The 19,145-nt window shown below is 42.2% G+C and overlaps 1 protein-coding gene across 1 annotated transcript; it reads right to left on the bottom strand.

The window, feature by feature from the left end:
* Nucleotides 1–429: 429 nt before the first annotated feature.
* LOC146450165 (uncharacterized) lies at nt 430–6,869 on the bottom strand. Its single transcript, XM_085100667.1, has 3 exons — nt 3,377–6,869; nt 1,401–3,245; nt 430–1,316 (listed from the first exon to the last, which is right to left on the bottom strand). The coding sequence occupies exons 1-3, from the start codon at nt 6,867–6,869 to the stop codon at nt 430–432; spliced, it is 6,225 nt and encodes a 2,074-aa protein (XP_084956793.1).
* Nucleotides 6,870–19,145: the final 12,276 nt, after the last annotated feature.

The raw sequence follows: 19,145 nt of genomic DNA, 5'->3' as shown, positions 1-19,145 counted from the left end.
GCACATACATAAATCTAAACAACACAAGTAATCTTAAGCGTAACGAATCTGCTATCAATTAAGTGTTATACATTTCGGTGTCTAGACAAAAGGATAAACGACGTAACATACCTCTTTCCCCGTTCTATTACAATTGTATATTGGACGATCCTTCCATCAATCTGCTTCTTACATGCGCTTATAACTCCACGTGTCCGAAGGAAAGCTAATGCCGAAAACTAATCGATATGTCACATAAAACAAAGAGGTATTGACGGTCACGCAATCACAACAGTAAACAGCATTCGCTACATGGCTCCCCTAAATTGCGATAGAAATTTACCAAAACTAATCAAAGAAACTAAAACTAAATCAACTATTAAAGTTCAACTGTTTAAATCAATGTCTCTTTATATAGGCTATGAGCCCATACAGTTCTTTAATGGCTCCTCAGGTGGGGATTCCCCGGTCCTCCCTCTCTTCGTGGGGCAACAGCAGAATAAGTTTCTGAACTGGTCTGCATAGACTGGTCAGTGGTCCAGAAGGTCGACCGTTTTCATCCAGGCTCCGATCGGCAATCTTGATGCGAACCTTCCTTACCAGACCATCATCATCAGGATATGTTTCCTCTACACGGGCGATTCTCCAGCAATTTCGCGGTAAGTTGTCATCCATAACAACAACGATGCCATCCACCTGCAGGTTTCTCCGCGTGGCTATCCATTTCTGCCTTGGCTGGAGGGACTGTAAATAATCCTTCCTCCACCTCGTCCAAAACTGGTTGGCTAGATACTGGACTCTACGCCATCTTTTCTTCGAGTACAAATCGGCACGCTGGAATTCACCAGGTGGCGACAGAATCACCTTAGACTTCATCGTAAGAAGGTGGTTGGGCGTAAGTGACTCAGGCGTTTGTGGTGAGTTAATCGTATCGACGGTCAATGGGCGACAATTCACGATTGCTTCGGCCTCCACCATGAAGGTTCTGAGGGTTTCATCATCAAGTTGGGCAGCGTGCTGGGTGAGAAGCGTTGCTAACACATTTTGAACAGTACGGATTTGACGCTCCCAGGCGCCACCCATGTGACTTGCCTCTGGGACATTCATCTTGAAATCTATCCAGTCACAATTGCGCTTCGCCAGTTCTTGTTGTATCTTCTCGTGATGCAATGTAGATAACGCTTGCTGCAACTCATTCTTTGCACCAACAAAGTTCGTGCCCTGGTCAGATCGCAGCTGCCGTACTGGGCCACGGCGTCCCACAAATCGGCGATAGGCATTGAGAAACGAGTCAGTAGACAAACTGCTCGCGACTTCGAGATGAACAGCCCTGGATGCTAGTCACGTAAACAGCACTCCGTAACGCTTTAATTCACGACGGCCTTCTTTGATATACCAGGGGCCAAAGTAGTCCACAGCACAGAAAGTGAACGGTGGTGCAGGCTCTAGGCGATCTTCAGGTAGGTTTGCCATCTTCTGTTCTTGAGGACGGCCTCTCAGCTTCCGGCAAGACACACATTTGGAAATGTGGTTGGACACTACGGAACTTCCACCAACGATCCAATAGCCACTTGATCTAATTTCATTCTGGGTAATGCCACGGCCTTGATGTTTAGTTAGCTGGTGAAAGTGGCAGAGTATAAGATTCGTCACATGTCCTTTCTTGGGTAGAATGATGGGGTGTTTCACATCATAAGGGATGCTAGACTGTCTCAATCGTCCCCCAACTCGAAGTACGCCATCTTCATCTAGAAAGGGGTCGAGTTTGTAGAGCGAGCTTGACCTCTTTATAGTCATGACCTCTTTATAGTTCATCTTTTCTTTGCTGGCCTCTTGGTCGGCGGTTGGTGATTTGATATTAGCATCCTTCAACAATTGAATTTCATCTTGGAACGCTTCGTTCTGTACTATCTTGATGGTTTGCAGCTCAGCATGTTGTAGTTCCTCGACATCAACCGGCTTGTATGTAGCCATCCTTTCCTTTGCCTTCTTTTCTTTCTGTCCTCCAGCAGCTGTCTTTCGGAATCTTTGTTGCAATCGGAGACAGACAGCAATCGCCTTCCTTAGTCGATGCCAGTTAGAGAAATAAGTCAAGCGCTCTAATAGAGATGACAGCTTTGGCTCTTGGATCTGAGTTGCTCTTACAGAAACGTTCCTGACCTCTGGGTCATCAGGGAGAATTGAGGGAGTATCATCCACAGAATCCCAATCTTTAGGTGAGTTCCAGAGGAAATCCGGCCCATTCCACCACAAAGTGTTGTCGATTAGCTCTTGGGCACCAGTGCCGCGGGAGGCAATATCCGCAGGATTGGATTTTGTTCCCACGTAGTGCCACTGGTTAGGGGATGTCCGCTCGCGTATTTCCTGGACGCGATTGCCAACGAACACGTGAAACCTTCTAGCGTCATTGTTAATGTATCCTAACACAGTTTTACTATCAGTCCAGAAGACTTCTTTCATCTGTGCGTACTCTAGCTCCTTCCGCAGCATGCAACTGATCTTCGATGAGACGACAGCGGCGGTAAGTTCTAGTCTGGGAATGGTCACTGGCTTAAGCGGCGTTACGCGTGACTTTCCCATTACCAGGGAACAATGAACACGATTCTTGTCATCAACCAGTCGGATGTAGGAACGCTGCCCATAGCCATTCTGACAAGCGTCCGAGAAGTGGTGCAGCTCTACGTTCTTAACTTCCTCAAAGTCTTGAGGCTTGTGACATCTTGCTACTCTAAGCCTTTCTAAAGCCAGAAGTTCAGCTCTCCACTTCTCCCATTTGGGCCTTAACTTGTCAGGGACTTCGTCATCCCAGCCGATACCATCACGGCATAGCTCTTGCAGAATTTGTTTGCCTACCAGAATGAATGGAGCGACCAAGCCGAGGGGGTCAAAAACTGAGCTGACAGTTGACAGGATTCCTCTTCGTGATAGAGGTTTGTCTTGCATTGTGATCCTGAACTGGAGTGTGTCAGATTCTATGCACCAATGAACACCCAGCGCACGTTCAACAGCGGTATCGTTACTGACGAGACGATGGTCCTTCGCGTCTACTGCTCGATCTGCTTCTGGAACGGAGTTTACAACTTCTCTGCTGTTCGAGGTAAACTTGTGCAGCCGAAAGCCACCTTTCTGACATAGGGACCTGGTGCTCTTGATCAATTCTTTGGCTTGTTCCACGTATGGTACTGATTTCAGTTCGTCGTCCACGTAGAAATTTCTTCGGATGAAGTCTGCAGCTGCGCTGCCGCAGGTTTCTTCATAGTGGTCCGCTGTAGTTTAAGGGCAAAGTTGGCACATCCCGGCGATGAGGTGGCACCAAATAAGTGGACGGTCATTCTGAATTCTACAGGGTCTCCCTTCAGCTCTGGATTGTCCCACTACAGGAATCTCAGGAGGTTACGATGTTCCACGTCAACCTTTACTTGATGAAACATGCCTTGGATGTCACACATAAAGGCGATTCGTTCTTGGCGGAATCTGCACAGAACTCCGGTAAGGTTGTTCGTCAGATCTGGTCCCTGGAGTAGTTGTTGGTTCAGAGACTGACCATCACATAGAGCACTGCAGTCAAACACGACTCTAATTTTTCCCGGTTTCTTCTTATGATACACTCCATGATGTGGGATGTACCACACTTGTTTGCTCGTTGTCGATGTCTCATCAATGGGAACTCTCTCTGCATAACCACTGGATATGGTATCCTCCATGAACCTACAGTAATCCTTTCTGAACTGGTCGTCACTTGACAGTCTTCTTCTCAGCTTCATAAGGCGATTTAAGGCCAATCCCTTACTATTTGGCAGCTCCAAACTTTCGTTTCGCAGAGGCAGTGGCATCTCAAAGTGACCATCTGCCAACTGATGGATACCTTCGCGCACTGTTCTGAGAAATCTTCGGTCTTCAATGGACAGAGGTTTCTCATCAGCTTGCCGTTCATTGAAGTCAAGGGTAAACATTTTGGACACATCGCTGAGACTAATCATTTCCTTTACTTGTGTTTTGAATGCGAAGTGACACATCTTTCTTTTTGGCGTTCCTTGAACTTCACAGGTAACGATATGATTACACGCAATGTCACTCTTAGTTTCAGCGTCTTCTTCATACGACGATCTTACAGCACCAATGATTCCCCATCCAAGGGCTGTTTTCTTCGCGTAAGGATCATCTTCATTTCCTGGAATAACTTCCAACGGCTTAATGGCGCGGGAACAATTGAGACCAATAAGAAGTCCGACTTCTATGTCTTTGTTTAGAGGCATAATCCTCTCTGAAATCTTCTGAAGGTGTGGCCAGTTAACAGCGGATTCAGGTCTCGGAATCTGACTCTTCTTAGCTGGTATAGATGATCTTGAGTAGCTTTTAGGCAGTGGAATTTCTGCTTCTTCATTATAGCCACGTACAACTAGGCCTTCGATCCTGCGGCTTTTGATTACCTTCTCTGCTAGGACTGTTGACAACTTCAGTTCGACTTCGGGTCCATTGACGTCTAATCTTCCGAGAAGATCTTCTTTCACAAAACAAGCGTCAGATTGCTCATCCAAGAGGGCATAGGTTAGCAACTTCTTCCTGGTATCCTTTCTGTGGTGTATCCATACGGGAACTATCAGGGAGTGCATACAGGATGGATTTACGTTCTTCATATCACAAAGGTTTCCACGGTGTGAGGTGGCCTCCGGGGTATTTCTCGAATGGCTACTTTGCTCGGTTTCAACGGGAACAGGATCGATGTGAAGGGAGGTTGGGTGGAAACCATTGCAGGTTTTGCACACTAGTCTTCTCCTACAGGTTCTTTTCATGTGTCCCCACTTCAGACAGCCTAGGCACAGTGCATTCGCCTTTATTAAATCTCTCCTTTCGGCCATAGACTTCTTCAGGAACTGCTTACATACGTCTAAGTCATGAGGTACTTTGCACAGTGGACAAGAGGTAGCTTCAGATTTCCTTTCCTTCCTGCTGTTGGTGTTACTGTCCATCACTTCATGAGATTCAGTTGCGAGGGCGTTGAACCTGGGAGGCTTCCTTCTACTAAAACCATTTGACTTCCGTCCTTTATCGAAATCTTCCTTAATGACTTCTTCTCTCTGAGGTCTTACTGTTGTTACAGGATTGCAGGCAATTCTAGACTCCCTTTGAAGGAAACGGCAGAATGCAGAGAACGGGGGATAGCTCATTTCATTTTTACGTACATCAGATGAGGCTACTTTGCTGTGACGTTGATCTTCGTCCTTATTAAGCCAGCGGTCTACTTCTCGACTCCAACGATCGATAAGGTAACGAGGGAGTTTGCGAACCATCCTTTGATTTTCATCTGGATCGTCTAGGACCTTTAGATATGTCATTGTGTGCATAGCCGTCTGGCAGTGAATGAGGAAATCTGAAAACTTGCGCAGGCTCGTTCCATCGTTGGGAGGAATTTTAGGCCATTCGTTAATTTTCTTCCTGTAAGCATCTGCAACAAGGAAGGGGTTACCAAATCGGTCAGATAGGATCTTCCTCGCCTGCTTGTAAGCGTCCTCAGTCTCCAATAGCAGTAAGCCACTGATCGCTTCTTTAGGTTCACCTGTCGTGTACTTTCCAAGATAGTACAATCTCTGAGACACCTTCTCTGTCTGCCCTTCTATTATGGTTTCGAAGGACTTCAGCCATACCGGGTAGTGTAGCAAGTCGCCGCTAAAGATCTCCGGTTCGGGAAGCGGAAGAGCATCTTGCAATCGTCGCTGAGATAGAATGTCAGCTAGCCTAGTTAGTGAATCTTCAACCTTCAACTTCTCAGGTGGATCACTCCTCTGTATAAATTCTGTATCTCGTCTCGGGTAGTAAGAACATTCGTATGGTTTGACGTCTGCAGGATAGTACGGCTCTTCGGATCTCGGGTAGTAAGAATATTCGTATGGTTTGACGTCTGCAGGATAGTACGGCTCTTCGGATCTCGGGAAAACTCTTGCTTCAAATTCAGGTGAAAACGGATTTAATGAATTAGGAGTCTTTATCACCGGCTTCTGGTCAGGAGTACTAGTCACTTCGTTGGCTGGATTAAGCTTCGTGGAACTCGGAGCTGTTTCGGTTTCGTGCTTCACCACAGGAGTATATTCGTTGCTTGGACCTTCCTTGAAAGGCTCGTCTATCGATTCGACGTTCGTCACTACCGTCAAATTGTCAGCACGTGTCACGGATGACGCTCGCCTTTGCAGATAATTTTCGAGAATGAGGTTTCTGTCAAATTCTTGTGGTAGGTCTTCACTCCCTGCAACTTCGGTTTTAATCACCGCCTCCATTTCGGCCTTTGCGAGCGCCAATTTTTTAGTTAGTTTAAACCTTCTCAATTCGTCTTCGTGCTCCTTAAGAGTGGTTGTTTTTTGTGCCTCGGCGTCAGCGAATTCCAGCTCTGTTTTTAATCTCGTGACGTTTGCGGCGATAGCAGTCTTTCTTGCCAGCGAAGAAGCGACTGATGATTTGTCTGACTTACGACTTTGGGAAGTTCGACTGGAGCGCTTAGAATTCCGAGAGCGATCGCTTCCAGTTTCTTGCTTTATTTCTTGAATGCGGTCGTTTATCTTGCGCAACGTTTCTGAGTGTTCGCGTTCGAGGGACTCGAATTTCATCATCACTTCTTTCTTCGCATCGTAATCACTCTCTAGCGACTCGTAAAATCTCTCATTAGTTGCGTTCAGAATTTCCATCTTCGTTTCAAGAAACGATCGCTCATTCTTCAAAACATCCACGTTTGATGAGTCGACAATAATATTTGAGATCTTGTTCATTTGTTTTCTCCAGGCACGCTGAGCGAAAGACATTTGATCTTTCATTAATTCAACTTTGTAAATCTTTCCTTTTGCGGTCAAGGTTCTAACTCTACTCGTTCCCGTTTCCATAGAATCTTCAGAATCGGTCATTTTAAATGATCAAAGTTTCCAAGTGTCAGCACAGGCAATCGGATCGATCAGTTTCCTTCGAAAGAGTTTTTACTGTAACGGGGCGGACGCTGATATCAATCGATCCTTTCAGTCCTTGAATTTCTTAACAGCGCTGCATCGGAGAAATGCTTTATAATAACGGAACTTCCAGGCATGTATCTTTCACAACTGATTTATTAAACTTGAAAGCTCGTAAAAACTGAAATACAACGAGCAGGATAAAGCTATTACTATAAATCTACACTAATCGAAACGCCCCCAACTCGAGCACGTGGGGCATGCACATACATAAATCTAAACAACACAAGTAATCTTAAGCGTAACGAATCTGCTATCAATTAAGTGTTATACATTTCGGTGTCTAGACAAAAGGATAAACGACGTAACATACCTCTTTCCCCGTTCTATTACAATTGTATATTGGACGATCCTTCCATCAATCTGCTTCTTACATGCGCTTATAACTCCACGTGTCCGAAGGAAAGCTAATGCCGAAAACTAATCGATATGTCACATAAGACAAAGAGGTATTGACGGTCACGCAATCACAACAATAAACAGCATTCGCTACAGGGACCTTCGTCTCCTCGTCTTGTTTCCCCCGTTACAAAATGCCAGTAATAATCGCAGCCGATCAGAATATCAATCAAACCTTCGGCGTCAAACGGTTCATCCGCTAGCTCCAATCCATCCAAATGCGGGTAGTTTACAGAGACCTTGCCAGGTAAAGGCGAGCAAATAACCGGAAATGTCAGAGCAGAAATTTTAATGGCATCTTCGCATCCAGACCTTCGTACTTGTAATTTCACAACATCGCAATTCTGCTTCTTGTACTTTGCTTCTCCAAATGTGTTCAAGTTGAGTCGTTCAGTTTGAAGTGATTTCAGATGAAGTGTTGCTCGTAAATTCTCAGTGATGTAAGAGCGCTGACTTCCACTGTCGAAAAGTAATCTCACCACGGTCGATCTAGTCCCATCTTCGTTTGTCGCTACAGCCTTAGCTGTTTGAAGTAACACTCTGCAATTCGGTTTTGAACTCTCGCGATTTGTCGTAGTTGCTGTTGTGATACCAGTATTCTCTCTTTCGTTGATCGTCTGGTCCCTAGGTCTTTCTTGTGTAGATCGGTCGGAATTGAGGGGACGTTCTGTATACTGCGCGTTGTTGTTGTTGTTGTTGTTGTTGGAGGAGTTCGCGTTTCTTGGACAAATCGATTGATGGTGTCTCTTGTCGCATCTTCTGCAAGTTTTCTGGCATTGATCCTGTTGATGTCCCTTTCGAAGGCACATGAAACATCTTTTGTCCCGAGCAAGGATGGTTCTGCGAGCGTTTAATTCGGTGACCGTTTCGCACGAAGCTGAGAAATGTTTCCCAGAACAGTAAACACAAGTCGGCGCAAACTGTTGGGTTTGTGAATCAGCAAGATAGGCACCAGAAGTACCGGGTGGAATAGTGGGTGGCAAAACCTTCGATTTATCAGGAACAAAATGTGGAGGAGGCTGTCGTTTTGATTCTAAAGGTGGGACGGTTTTAACTCTTTCGCTCATTTCTCTCGCTTCGATTTCGCGTTGTAATAGGTCGAGCAGCGGTTCGATTTCCCAGACATCTTGACTAGTGTTGCGAGCGACGTGAATTCGTATATCGGGAGGAAGTTTCGACATAATTACCGGAATGAGAAGACTTCCATATTGTGCAGATTTGATGCCCAGGGCTTCTAAGCCTCTTACGTTTACGCTGATTTTGTCATACAAATAACGGAGTTGAGAAGGCCTTTCTGAAGAACATACGGAGATTTTCAAAAGTTCGTCCATGTGGGAAGCGATGATTTGTTGTGGTTTTCCGAATCGTTTCATCAAAATGTCCACAGCCGCTTGGTAGTTGTCGTCGGTAATCGGTAACCCTGCAATGGCGCGTGACGCTGCTCCCTCGAGTTGAGCTACTAGATAATTGAACTTTGCGATTTTCGATAAATTCGGGTTCGAATGGACGGCACTTTCGAATGTATCCCAGAACGGCTTGAACTGAGTCACTTCGCCTCTAAATTTCGGTAGGGTGAGCTTTGGTAGTTTAGATGTCGCTGCATTTGTTGTAGGAGGTGTACCACTATGTTGGGAAGTTTGATTCGGCGAAGGAGGAGCTGAAGAAGCTGGAGGAGATCCCGTTGTTTGTATGGCTTGAGTCGAAGGAGGCGTCGATAGTGAACCGGTCGGAGTAGAAGGGTTGTTTTCTGTAAATTGTGCCGCGGATCCACCGGTTGTCGTGTAAGTTGTACTCGTATTTGAGGGCGTTGTCGTGAGGGAAATATTCGCAAGAGCGTCCATTACTCGCATTTTCAATGTTTCGGCTTCGTCAATTTCCTTTTCGATTTCCTCCACCTTACAGACGGATACGATTTTTTCGTCTAGATCTGAGACCAGTTTCGATTTTTCCTTTAACATTTCTTCGATTCTCGTTAACTTGTTTTTCGTTTTGATATCCAATTCGGAGGTCGCATTTTCCAAGATTGTATCGGCTTCGACGATGAGCTTCGTTATGACTCCTCTGTTGGCCCCGCGAGTTGCTCTTAGTCGTGGTAGATCTCCTTCTGACATCTTTTCTTCAGGTCGTGATTTCGAGCCCCACGTTGGGCGCCATGTTATAAACACGAAGTAGTCGTAATCGTTTTCGTATAAATTCTGATTTATTCCACTCTGATATCGTACAGAAAGAACCTTTCGAGTTAAATCACACGCCCCTAAATAAACCAACTAAATTTGATATCCTACAAAAACCAGTAAATCAAGTTGTTGTCATGTGCTCTCTTTGTACAAACAAAACGAAAAGCGTAACGACTTTGATTACATAACAAATACGCGTGGCTGTTTATGACAAACAATCCTCCATCAGTTTATGACATTGTGGAAAAGGTTCTTATTCGTTACCCGACGGCGAAGAAGTTATGTAGTAAGAGATGTGTCTTACCAGCTAGAGTACTTAAAAGGAATTTGCGCACTTGCAAGTACAAAGTAAAATTTACATATCCGGCCAAGTCTTCAAATACCTTAAGAAAATGGATTTCCGTCAATGATATAACAAGCACGACAATGAATAAAGAACATGAAAAGAAAAAACTTGCCCGCCAAAGCAGTAAGAAGAAACACAGAAAAAAATACTTTATTCCTTTCTCAAATGAAAGAAAGAAATTCACCGACATGCAGTCTAAGATTCATTTCTTAATTAGCTTTGACCCACCCAAAGACGGCAACTGTCAGTTTTCTGCAGTATGCCATGAACTTATGAAAATGGGCATATTCCGGTCAGCAGAAACATTAAGAAAGGAGATAGTGTTGTTTCTAGAATCAAATCCAAACTCTGCAGATGGTGCTCCATTAGAATTTTTCTCTAGGGTACCATGGACGCAGTATCTACAATCAATGGCACGTAATGGAACTTATGGCGACCATATAACCCTGCAAGCCATAGCTAATCTATTTAACGTACAGCTTGTAATCTACTCCACACTCGGTACTTTGGCTACCCAGACAATTACCCCTGTGAATAGGTGTCCAATTGCCACCTTTTATTTAGGCCATTTTGCAGAAGGAGCTGGGGAGCATTACGTGTGTTTGGTGGACGATAGACAAGAGACAAGTGCTGCAAACGAGCTAAATGTTTCCCACTCTCTCATGGACGAAGCAGAGGTCCCGCATGGCAATAGAGAAACTGAGAAAGAAGACGATGATGATGAAGACGCCAGTAATAAAAATTGCGAAATGCAAGCGCACGAAAAGGTTGACGAGGCTGAAAGTGTTTCTTATCTTAATCCGGATGCTTTAGAAAAAGTTATTAAAGCAATATTGAAGACATCTCCACAAATGCGTCAGACTCTAAGGGCTGTTTCAAGATTTTTTCAGCGAGTGGTGGACAGTGTTCCCCTTCCCCAGATTTACATTCCAGGGTTAGAAGACTATTCCGATATACGCCACGTCAGCTTGCGGAGGATTATAAAAATGAAAGGAAAGAACAGTGGTGCAGTAATTGCATGAGGCAACTCATTAACTCTAGTAACTGGGCAAACGCCTGGATAAGCCTTGTTGCTTACGGCTTAGGATGGTTTGCAGTATCAAAAATTCACTGGAAAAAAAATTAATCTGTCTTCCTTGCCGGTTCAGCCAGTTGCACTGGTAGTTAAAATTTAAGTTTAAGAAGTTAAAGGTTCAGTTATAGTTAAGTTATGTGTATGACTGAGGGTTTTCAGATTGAGGACGATTGGATCAAAGACAGCGGTTCATCGTTAGATTATGTACTCACAAATTTCTATAACTAAAGAGTTGAAGTTTCTGTTAAAAGCATTTTAATTGTTGTTTGACATGTCAAGAACTTTTTTGTTACTGTTCGTTGCTCCGTTGGTTTGAAAACAACAATGTCTGGTGATTCGTAATAAAACTATCTTCGTTTAGTTCAGTTTCAAAACAGATTTGTTACTTGGATAATCCTTTGATCCTCAGTGAAGCTCGGCAGAAATCAAATATCTGCAGACAAATAATCAAAGTCAACCTCCAGGTAAAATGCAACATCGCAGATGCTGTGTTCCTCCCCTCCCAACATACTGTAAAGACCGACTGAAAATACTGTTACATTTTGCGTTACTTCCTGGTATTACATTTTGCGTCAAAAGTTATTACATTTTGCGTTAACAAAGTTATTACATTTTGCGTCAAAAGTTATTACATTTTGCGTTACTATTACATTTTGTGTCAGTTATTACATTTTGTGGCGTAACATCAGTTATTACATTTTGTGGCGTAACAGAGACTAAGCAAAATGAGTATCAAAATCAATCTTAAACTTAATGCTCATGACCTGCATCAAAACACTGTTCACTTAATATTGACACAAAGTCTGGTAACAACTTGTGAAATGTTCTCTCTAATCGGTGACATAGACTTTAAACCAAACAGGTGGTCGGATAATTCGACCCTTAGAACTGACTTTCTCAGAGCTTACTGGATCATGGACTGGACTTGAGGTGTTGGTTTCTGTATCTTCTAGTCACTGCTGCTGATCTGTTGCTTCAGTTGTCTTGATCAGATCACGTCTGTTTCTTCTGTAACTGGTTCCTTCTGAGTTAACGACGTACAATCTTGGTGCATCGGTTACCCTGGTAGTTTAACCACAGCAGGTGTCCATGTCTTCTGTACTGACTCGCACAGTGTCTCCTGTGTTCAGGGGTTTCAGAACTTTTGCATTCCGGTTGTAGTACTGCCGCTGTATTTCTGCACGACGACTGAGGCCGTTCTTAAATTTCCGGTTGGATACGGTGGCTCTAGTAATACAGGCGTGGTAGGTAGTTGGGTTCTGGTTCGACGCCCCATAAACATCTGTGCTGGCGATAGGCCAATTTCTTCGATGGGAGCGTTTCGGTAGGCTAACAAACCAAGCTGAAAATCCTTTCCTTCATCTTTTGCTTTCTTCAGAATGTTTTCAGCTGTTTGAACTGCTCGTTCTGAAAGACTATTACTCTGTGGGTATCTTGGCGATGACGTAATATGCTTGAACCCATATTGCTTTGCGAATTCGGCAAACTCATGGCTACTAAACTCGAGCCCATTGTCACTGACTATTACTTCAGGGATTCTATATTTTGAGAACTGAGGTTTTATGTGGTTAATCACTGTCTTGCTTTTACTATTAGGCAAGTGGGACACCTCAAAGAAGTTTGAGTAGTAGTCAACAATAACCACATATTCTTGTTTGTTAAGTTTGAACAAAGCAATAGCAATCTTTTGCCATGGCCTTTTAGGTAATTCATGGCGCTTAAGTGGTTCTTTTGCTTGAGAATTTCTGTACATGTTACAGGTATTACACTTGGATACCATGTCTGCTATCTGTTGGTTCATTCCTGGCCAATACAAGAGATCTCTGGCTCTACGTTTGCAGTTTGTGATGCCTTAATGGCTGCTGCGAATTTGACTTAGCATTTCTTCTCTGAGTGAACTTGGTACAATCAATCTGTTCTGCCTCAGTAGTAAATCATCACAAACAGAAATTTCTCCTTTAATGTTCCAATACTCACGAAGCTCTGGGTCTACTTGAGACTTCCTTTCTGGCCATCTACTTATCACTGTGGTCTTGAGCTTCTGGAAAATTAGGTCTTTTCCTGTAGCATCTTTACACTGTTCCAATTTTTCCTCACTGACTGGCATGTTTTCAATGGTGAGTACATCAAATTCATCATTTATGTTGGCTGCAGTTTCAGTGCTTCCTTCTGGAGCACGGCCTAGGGTGTCTGCAATCAACAAGTTTTTGCCTGGTTCATACTCCACTTGTAGGTCATAACGCTGTAACCATAACATCATTCGTTGCAATCTCTACGGTGCCTGAAATAATGGTTTTTTAAACAAGGCTTCCAAAGGCTTGTAGTCGGTCTGAGCTTTTACTTTCTTGCCATAAACATACTGGTGAAATTTGTTACATCCATACACTATTGCCAATTGTTCTTTCTCTATCTGCGCGCAGTTTCTTTTAGCAGAGTTAAGTCTATCTGGATGCATAACATACTGGTCGACCCTCGTGCTGTAGACACACCCCAAGTCCATAGGATTATGCATCTACTGAAACTGTCGTGGGTTTTTCGACATGAATAATGGAGTGTTGCATCACATGTCAGCTTTTCTTTAATGGCTTGGAATGCTTTCTCTTGTCTTCAGACCAATGCAATTCCACTTCTTTGTGCAGTAGCTCTCTTAGTGGCTGAGTTACGTCTGCTAGGTTAGGTATTAATTTACTTATGTAGTTCACCATTCCAAGGAATCTTAAGAGTGCAGGCTTTCCTGTTCTTTCTCTCTTTGATCGTCACTCATGTTTCGCCTGTTTGCTACCGCTCTCAATTGCTCTCTTTGACGTCGAACTTCGCTTTTTCGTCGCCTGTTTTCTCGATCTCTTTCTATCTCCCTTTCTTTGCTTTACATGTTTGTAGACTTATTCATAAATTGAGTTTGTGTTTTGTCGTACACGTTGTCTTCAAAATTTTTTTTTTCTCAAACGCAGTTCGCGATGCAATTTCCTGCCAAACAACGCGGCCGGCAGCGCAATTGGTCATGCATTTTCCCGCCGAAAAAAACCTGATTTGCAGCAAAAGGTTTGAGTGTCTAATTTCATGTTGGCGTACATGGAGTGCCGTGCGTACGGGCGGTCGGTCGGTCGGTCGGACGGAAGTGACGTCATAACCAAACCAAAATTTCTCGCACTGATGGGTTTACCAAAATCTCTTAGCTATGGGGCTCCGCCGCGCGCGCCTGCGGCGCGCGCGCGAGCTTCGCTAGTATACACAGTGCTTGGGAATAATACAGGGAAAACTACATCATCGGAGCTTCCTAAAGGACCTAAAGAGTATTCTGCATGTGCGTGGAAAGACATGAGGACCTGCCAGCCAGCCAGGGGTGTTTCGTGATGTTGTGAAACTATAACATTCAGTTTTAGTGACTCAAATTTCTGCAAGGCTGATCAGACTGCGTAGAAAACTTAACACGACAGCGACATGATAGAGACCAAACCGAGAATCAAGAGGATGGGGCAACCGTGGACAGGTGTTCCGACCTGGTTGGCTCTCGTCAGCACGGTGTAGCACAGCAAAAAGTAGAACACCAACGCGAGTCGAGTGTTCTACCAAATGCACGTGGTAGCCGATTTCGGATGGGCCCAAATTCAGACATCCGTCCACGTCATAGCGCGTGACTACGAACAATGAACAAAAGAACTGAAATATCATGTCGCTGTCGTAATAAGTTAAATGAGAAAGGCAAAACTTTCCTTCACAGGTACATGGGCAAACCAGTGCACGTTTCTATTCAATCTTTAAGGATAGCACTGGCTTGAAACACAGGCGAAAAAAGAGGTTACCAAAAATTATTAATTTTTACCTTGCAACAACCTAATGGCAACCTCTTTTTGCCTTGGTCGGTTTTTATTTTTATCATCTTCCAGCATCGGTGTGAAGTTCTAAAAAAGTCCGCTTGCCGTTGTAACATAACTTAATTAATGTCGATAACAATTTGCGGTTTGGCAATCACATTTATTTTTTTTTTAAAACATAATTCATTGAATAGCATTACCATTGAAATCAGCGGCTGATTCCAATGGTGATGAACTACTCATTGTTTCTTGTTCAAAGTCTTCAGGGAAAGTCTCAATTGACTGACATGACAGATGGCGCGTCACATTGGGAAGGAGCTGCCGTCTTTAGCTAGACACAACGGGCATTGTTTACAAATTGCTGGAAACAATAATAAGACTATAAATGACAAAAATACAACTGGATCACTTTCTGGCAGAAAGTGATCCAGTTATTCTAAGCGTTATCAAATGGAAGTACTGAGCAGTCCAAGCAGATCACTGTTTATGATCTATGCCTAGTTTCCCACACGCGTGTGCTATTGGTCGTGTGAAGACAACGTCTTAGCGCGCACAGGCCCTCAGACCTCATTTCCTGAGAACGGGTCTGTACTTCATGTATATGTAAGTAAAGCGTTCTCTCCGCACGAGACCTGTCATCCTAGCCTCTTCCCCGAGAGCTTGCACGCAGGCTAGAGCGAAAACGGAATTGTGAATCGCAAATGGAGAATAGTGAACTGCAGATTGGATGATGGAGATTGTTGGAATATTAGAATGAAACTTCAGAAAATGAAAGATAAAGTCTGAAAGGGTATTCTCGGAATCTGGGATTTGACCCAAATACGGTGCGGGATTCGGGAAAGGCAAAATATCTTGACGGAATTCGGGATATGACTGCTTACCGGGAAGCGGGATTAGCCAAAATTTGGGTAAAAAAACAAAACAAAACTAAAGCCAAACAAACAAACAATTAAGCTAGTAAATATGGAATACTGAACAAGGAAAAGACTTACAAAGTTACTTCTGATCTAGTTGATATATTTATAAATATATGTTAGTTTGAGGTAAAGAATTAGAGAATATTATTGGCTTATTTAGCAGTAACACTGGTTAAAATAAACAGCCGAAAAGACGTTTATATTAACTTTTGTGCAATAGCGCGTTCGTTTATTTAAAAAAATCACTTAAAAGGATAACGTTGATTAGGAAACGACAGGTAAAAAATAAAACGAAAAGAAACAAACAAACAAACAAAATATGTTTTTACGTGATTTCCATCAGAATTCTGGTTATATTCAATGTTCAGCTGTTGTGAACGGCTAAGACGGATAGAGCCGTTGTTGTAATTTGGTGTTCACATTTTAACACAACAAAAACAAACAAACAAAAACAGATGTTTTAAGGTTACCCCATACCTTCAGAGGTGTCTTCAGAGGTGTCTCGCGTCCAAGCGATGTAGCGCGTCTGCTTCAAACTGTAGATACCTGAACCCTCATATCAAATTAAAGCTTATATAGCTGGCTATCAAACTAAACCAAGAATTTTGAAAAAAAATTAATTGCCGAATTTTTAGCGCTGTTCTCTCGAGTCAATTTTTTCACTTGGAGGAGCCACTTCAAAGACCTAAAAATCAAAAGGAATTTGTTCGTTTGCCTTCAAATTTGGACAGTAGCTAGTTTAACATACAAAAAACAAAAACATGTCTGCGAGGTTTTTCTTTCCCACTATTTTTTCTCCGAGAGCGATTTTTGTACGATCACTTCACATTTTTTCCTCCTATTTCGAAAATGCTCTATAACTTTTCATTGCGATTGAATATGGCATAACGCAGACACTTTTTTTAGCGCTTTAGGTCCGGAAACTGAGGAGCAAATTAAATTTGCGAAAAACAAAATTCGCTTTGACTTGTAGCTTTAAAAAGGTGATTCGAACGCTCGCATTTAGAGGTCGTGAAAATTTGACAATTCATTTTATTTCAAAATTCTTGGTATAGTTTGATTGCCAGCTCTATAAGCTTTAATTTGATATGGGAGTTTAGGTATCTACAGTTTAAACTAGACGCGCTACATCACTTAAACGCGAGACACCTCTGAAGGTATAGGGTAACCTTACATGTAGCCTGAAACAGAATTCTGGTTATATTCGATAATCAGTCGGTGTGAGCCGCTTACCCGAGTATAACCAATGTTTTATTTGTTATTTATTTTTTTAACAAACAAACAAGAAACAGAAGTTTTTGAGTGTAATATCAAACAGAATTCTGGTTATATTGGATGTTCAGTCGTTGTGAGCCGCTAACTCGAATATATAACAATGTCTTATTTGGTATTTCATGATCATTTACTTAAAAATAAGTCATGTTCTCCGTGTCAAAAAAAAAGTAAAGAAAAAAAAGAAAAAGAATCAGAAGAATTATATGCGTTGAATGATAGTATTTTCATGCTTTAGAAACTGACAATAAAAACAGTTTGTAATTTTTAGGCATAACTTTCCGAAAGTATTGGTTTTGTGTATACGATCGTGCGTATTAGTAAGAGTTGCACCATAATTCAGTAACATTTAACAAATAGATTCCATGTTGCCGTCCGTCTGTTCAGTAATAGATCACAGATAACGTCAAAATGTGGTGAGAACAAAAAAGTGGCGCACGAGGCGCAGTCGAGTGTGTTACTGATGTTTTTACCACATTTTGACGTCATCTGTGATCTATTACTGAACAGACGCAATTCTTTTTATGCCAAAACAGCAACAGAAACGTTCCACTCAGGCTGATCCGCTGTTTCTCGAAAGCAAAAGAAATGAAGTAATTATGGAAAATTGAGAAATACATGATCTTTAAACTGAAAAAATGGTCTTTGCTCTGAATCGGAGCGATTATGTTTTGGGTAGAAAAGCAAACTGCACGTTCTACTCAGGTTGATACACTGTAGCAGTAATTGATAAAATGCTTTTTGCTGTAAATTTGAGATTCTTATTAAATTTATGCCAGAACAAAACTCACGCTCAACGGAGGTCGAAAGCGGAAGAAGTAAAGTAAGTATGAAAAAGGGAAAATTGGATGATCTTTCAAGTGAAAAAAAAGCGCCATTTGTTGTGAAATGGAGCGATTAAGTTTTGGCAAGACGCAGTTTCCATTGTGTTGAATCACTTCTCTTTCGAAATCCAAAGAAATATACTGAGCAATACGGGAAAAGGGAAAAGTACATGATGTCTTAACTGACAAAATGCTATTTGCTGCGAGAAGGAGTGGTTATTTTTATGCCAGAAAAGCAAAACGCTTGTTCCACGAAGGTTGTTCCACTCGTTTTTCCAAAGTCAAAGAAATATAGTAATTAAGGAAAAGGGAAAAGTCCATGATTTTTCAAGTAAGAAAACTTGTGATCTTTGCTGTGAAACGGCGCGCTTATTTTTATACAAGAAAGACAAAACGCATGGTCTACCCAGGTTGGTCCTGTGCTTTTATGAAAGCCGACCAAATAATATGATGTTATTGGTTAACAGAGAAAAGTAAAAAATGCGGAGTAGGTGTGCCATGATATGTGTTTTTTATCTGCCACATTTCCAAATCCTCCAACCAACCTCTCCCTTCCTATTATTTTTGACCAGGCTCTTTAAAGTTTCAAATTTGGCGTTGAAGCGAAACAAATTACGTTTTGTTATCAGCTTGTTTTCGAAACATTTTTTTGCATTCCGTTTAAAAAGACTTAAAGGCCCTCTCTCTCGGACATTAGGCGACCCAAACCCCTTACGAATTTGAATAACCCTAGGGCTTACTTACAAAGGAATTCTATACCCTTTTTAACAGGGGAGGGGGTGTTTAAAGTTGGGCCTATAAGCGAAAGGTGGGGGAGGGGAGGGCTTATAAGCGGGTTTTTACGGTTGATGTCGTAAAATGTCTTCTACTGATCGATCGCGATATAGGCTGCGTTTTAAAATACAAAAGAAAGCTTGTGCAAGTCTAGTATAGTACCTGATTTACGTTTTTTTAATGACTATTAAACAGTCAAACACACATTACAGAGCTGTCGTATAAAATATTACATGTAATATAAGCGATGCGAGAAAACAAGGCATATACACTACACTGTTAACTACATGTAACAAAGGTTACAATGAATCTCATTTAAAGAATTTAAACTATTAAGCTACAAAGAAAAAAAACACAAAAATACTATACAAGCAATAAGATTGAAATTAGTTGTCAATTTAAAAATCTGGCCCATTTTTCGTAAAAGGTGCTGCATTTGTTTGAGCTGAATGCTATGTATTTTTCTGTTTCAAGTTTTTGATGTAATAACGCTTTAAAATCAGCAAAGAGAAAATTGACTCTATTTATTGCTTTACAATAGATTAGGTATTTACCAATAAGAATAAGATGGTTTAGGG

This window comes from Pavona decussata, unplaced genomic scaffold (assembly GCF_977016875.1).
Source record: "Pavona decussata unplaced genomic scaffold, jaPavDecu1.1 SCAFFOLD_485, whole genome shotgun sequence".
In the NCBI taxonomy this organism is placed as follows: Eukaryota; Metazoa; Cnidaria; class Anthozoa; order Scleractinia; family Agariciidae; genus Pavona; species Pavona decussata.
This window is presented reverse-complemented; position numbering and strand designations above follow the sequence as displayed.

Bases quoted from the DNA above. Each gene is read 5' to 3' on its own strand.
- LOC146450165 (XM_085100667.1), bottom strand. From the start codon at position 6,869: ATGACCGATTCTGAAGATTCTATGGAAACGGGAACGAGTAGAGTTAGA. The intron at 3,246-3,376 runs GTAACCTCCTGA...CTTAAACTACAG, and splicing joins AAAGGTTGACGTGGAACATC to CGGACCACTATGAAGAAACC. The intron at 1,317-1,400 runs GTGCTGTGGACT...TTACGTGACTAG, and splicing joins TGCACCACCGTTCACTTTCT to CATCCAGGGCTGTTCATCTC.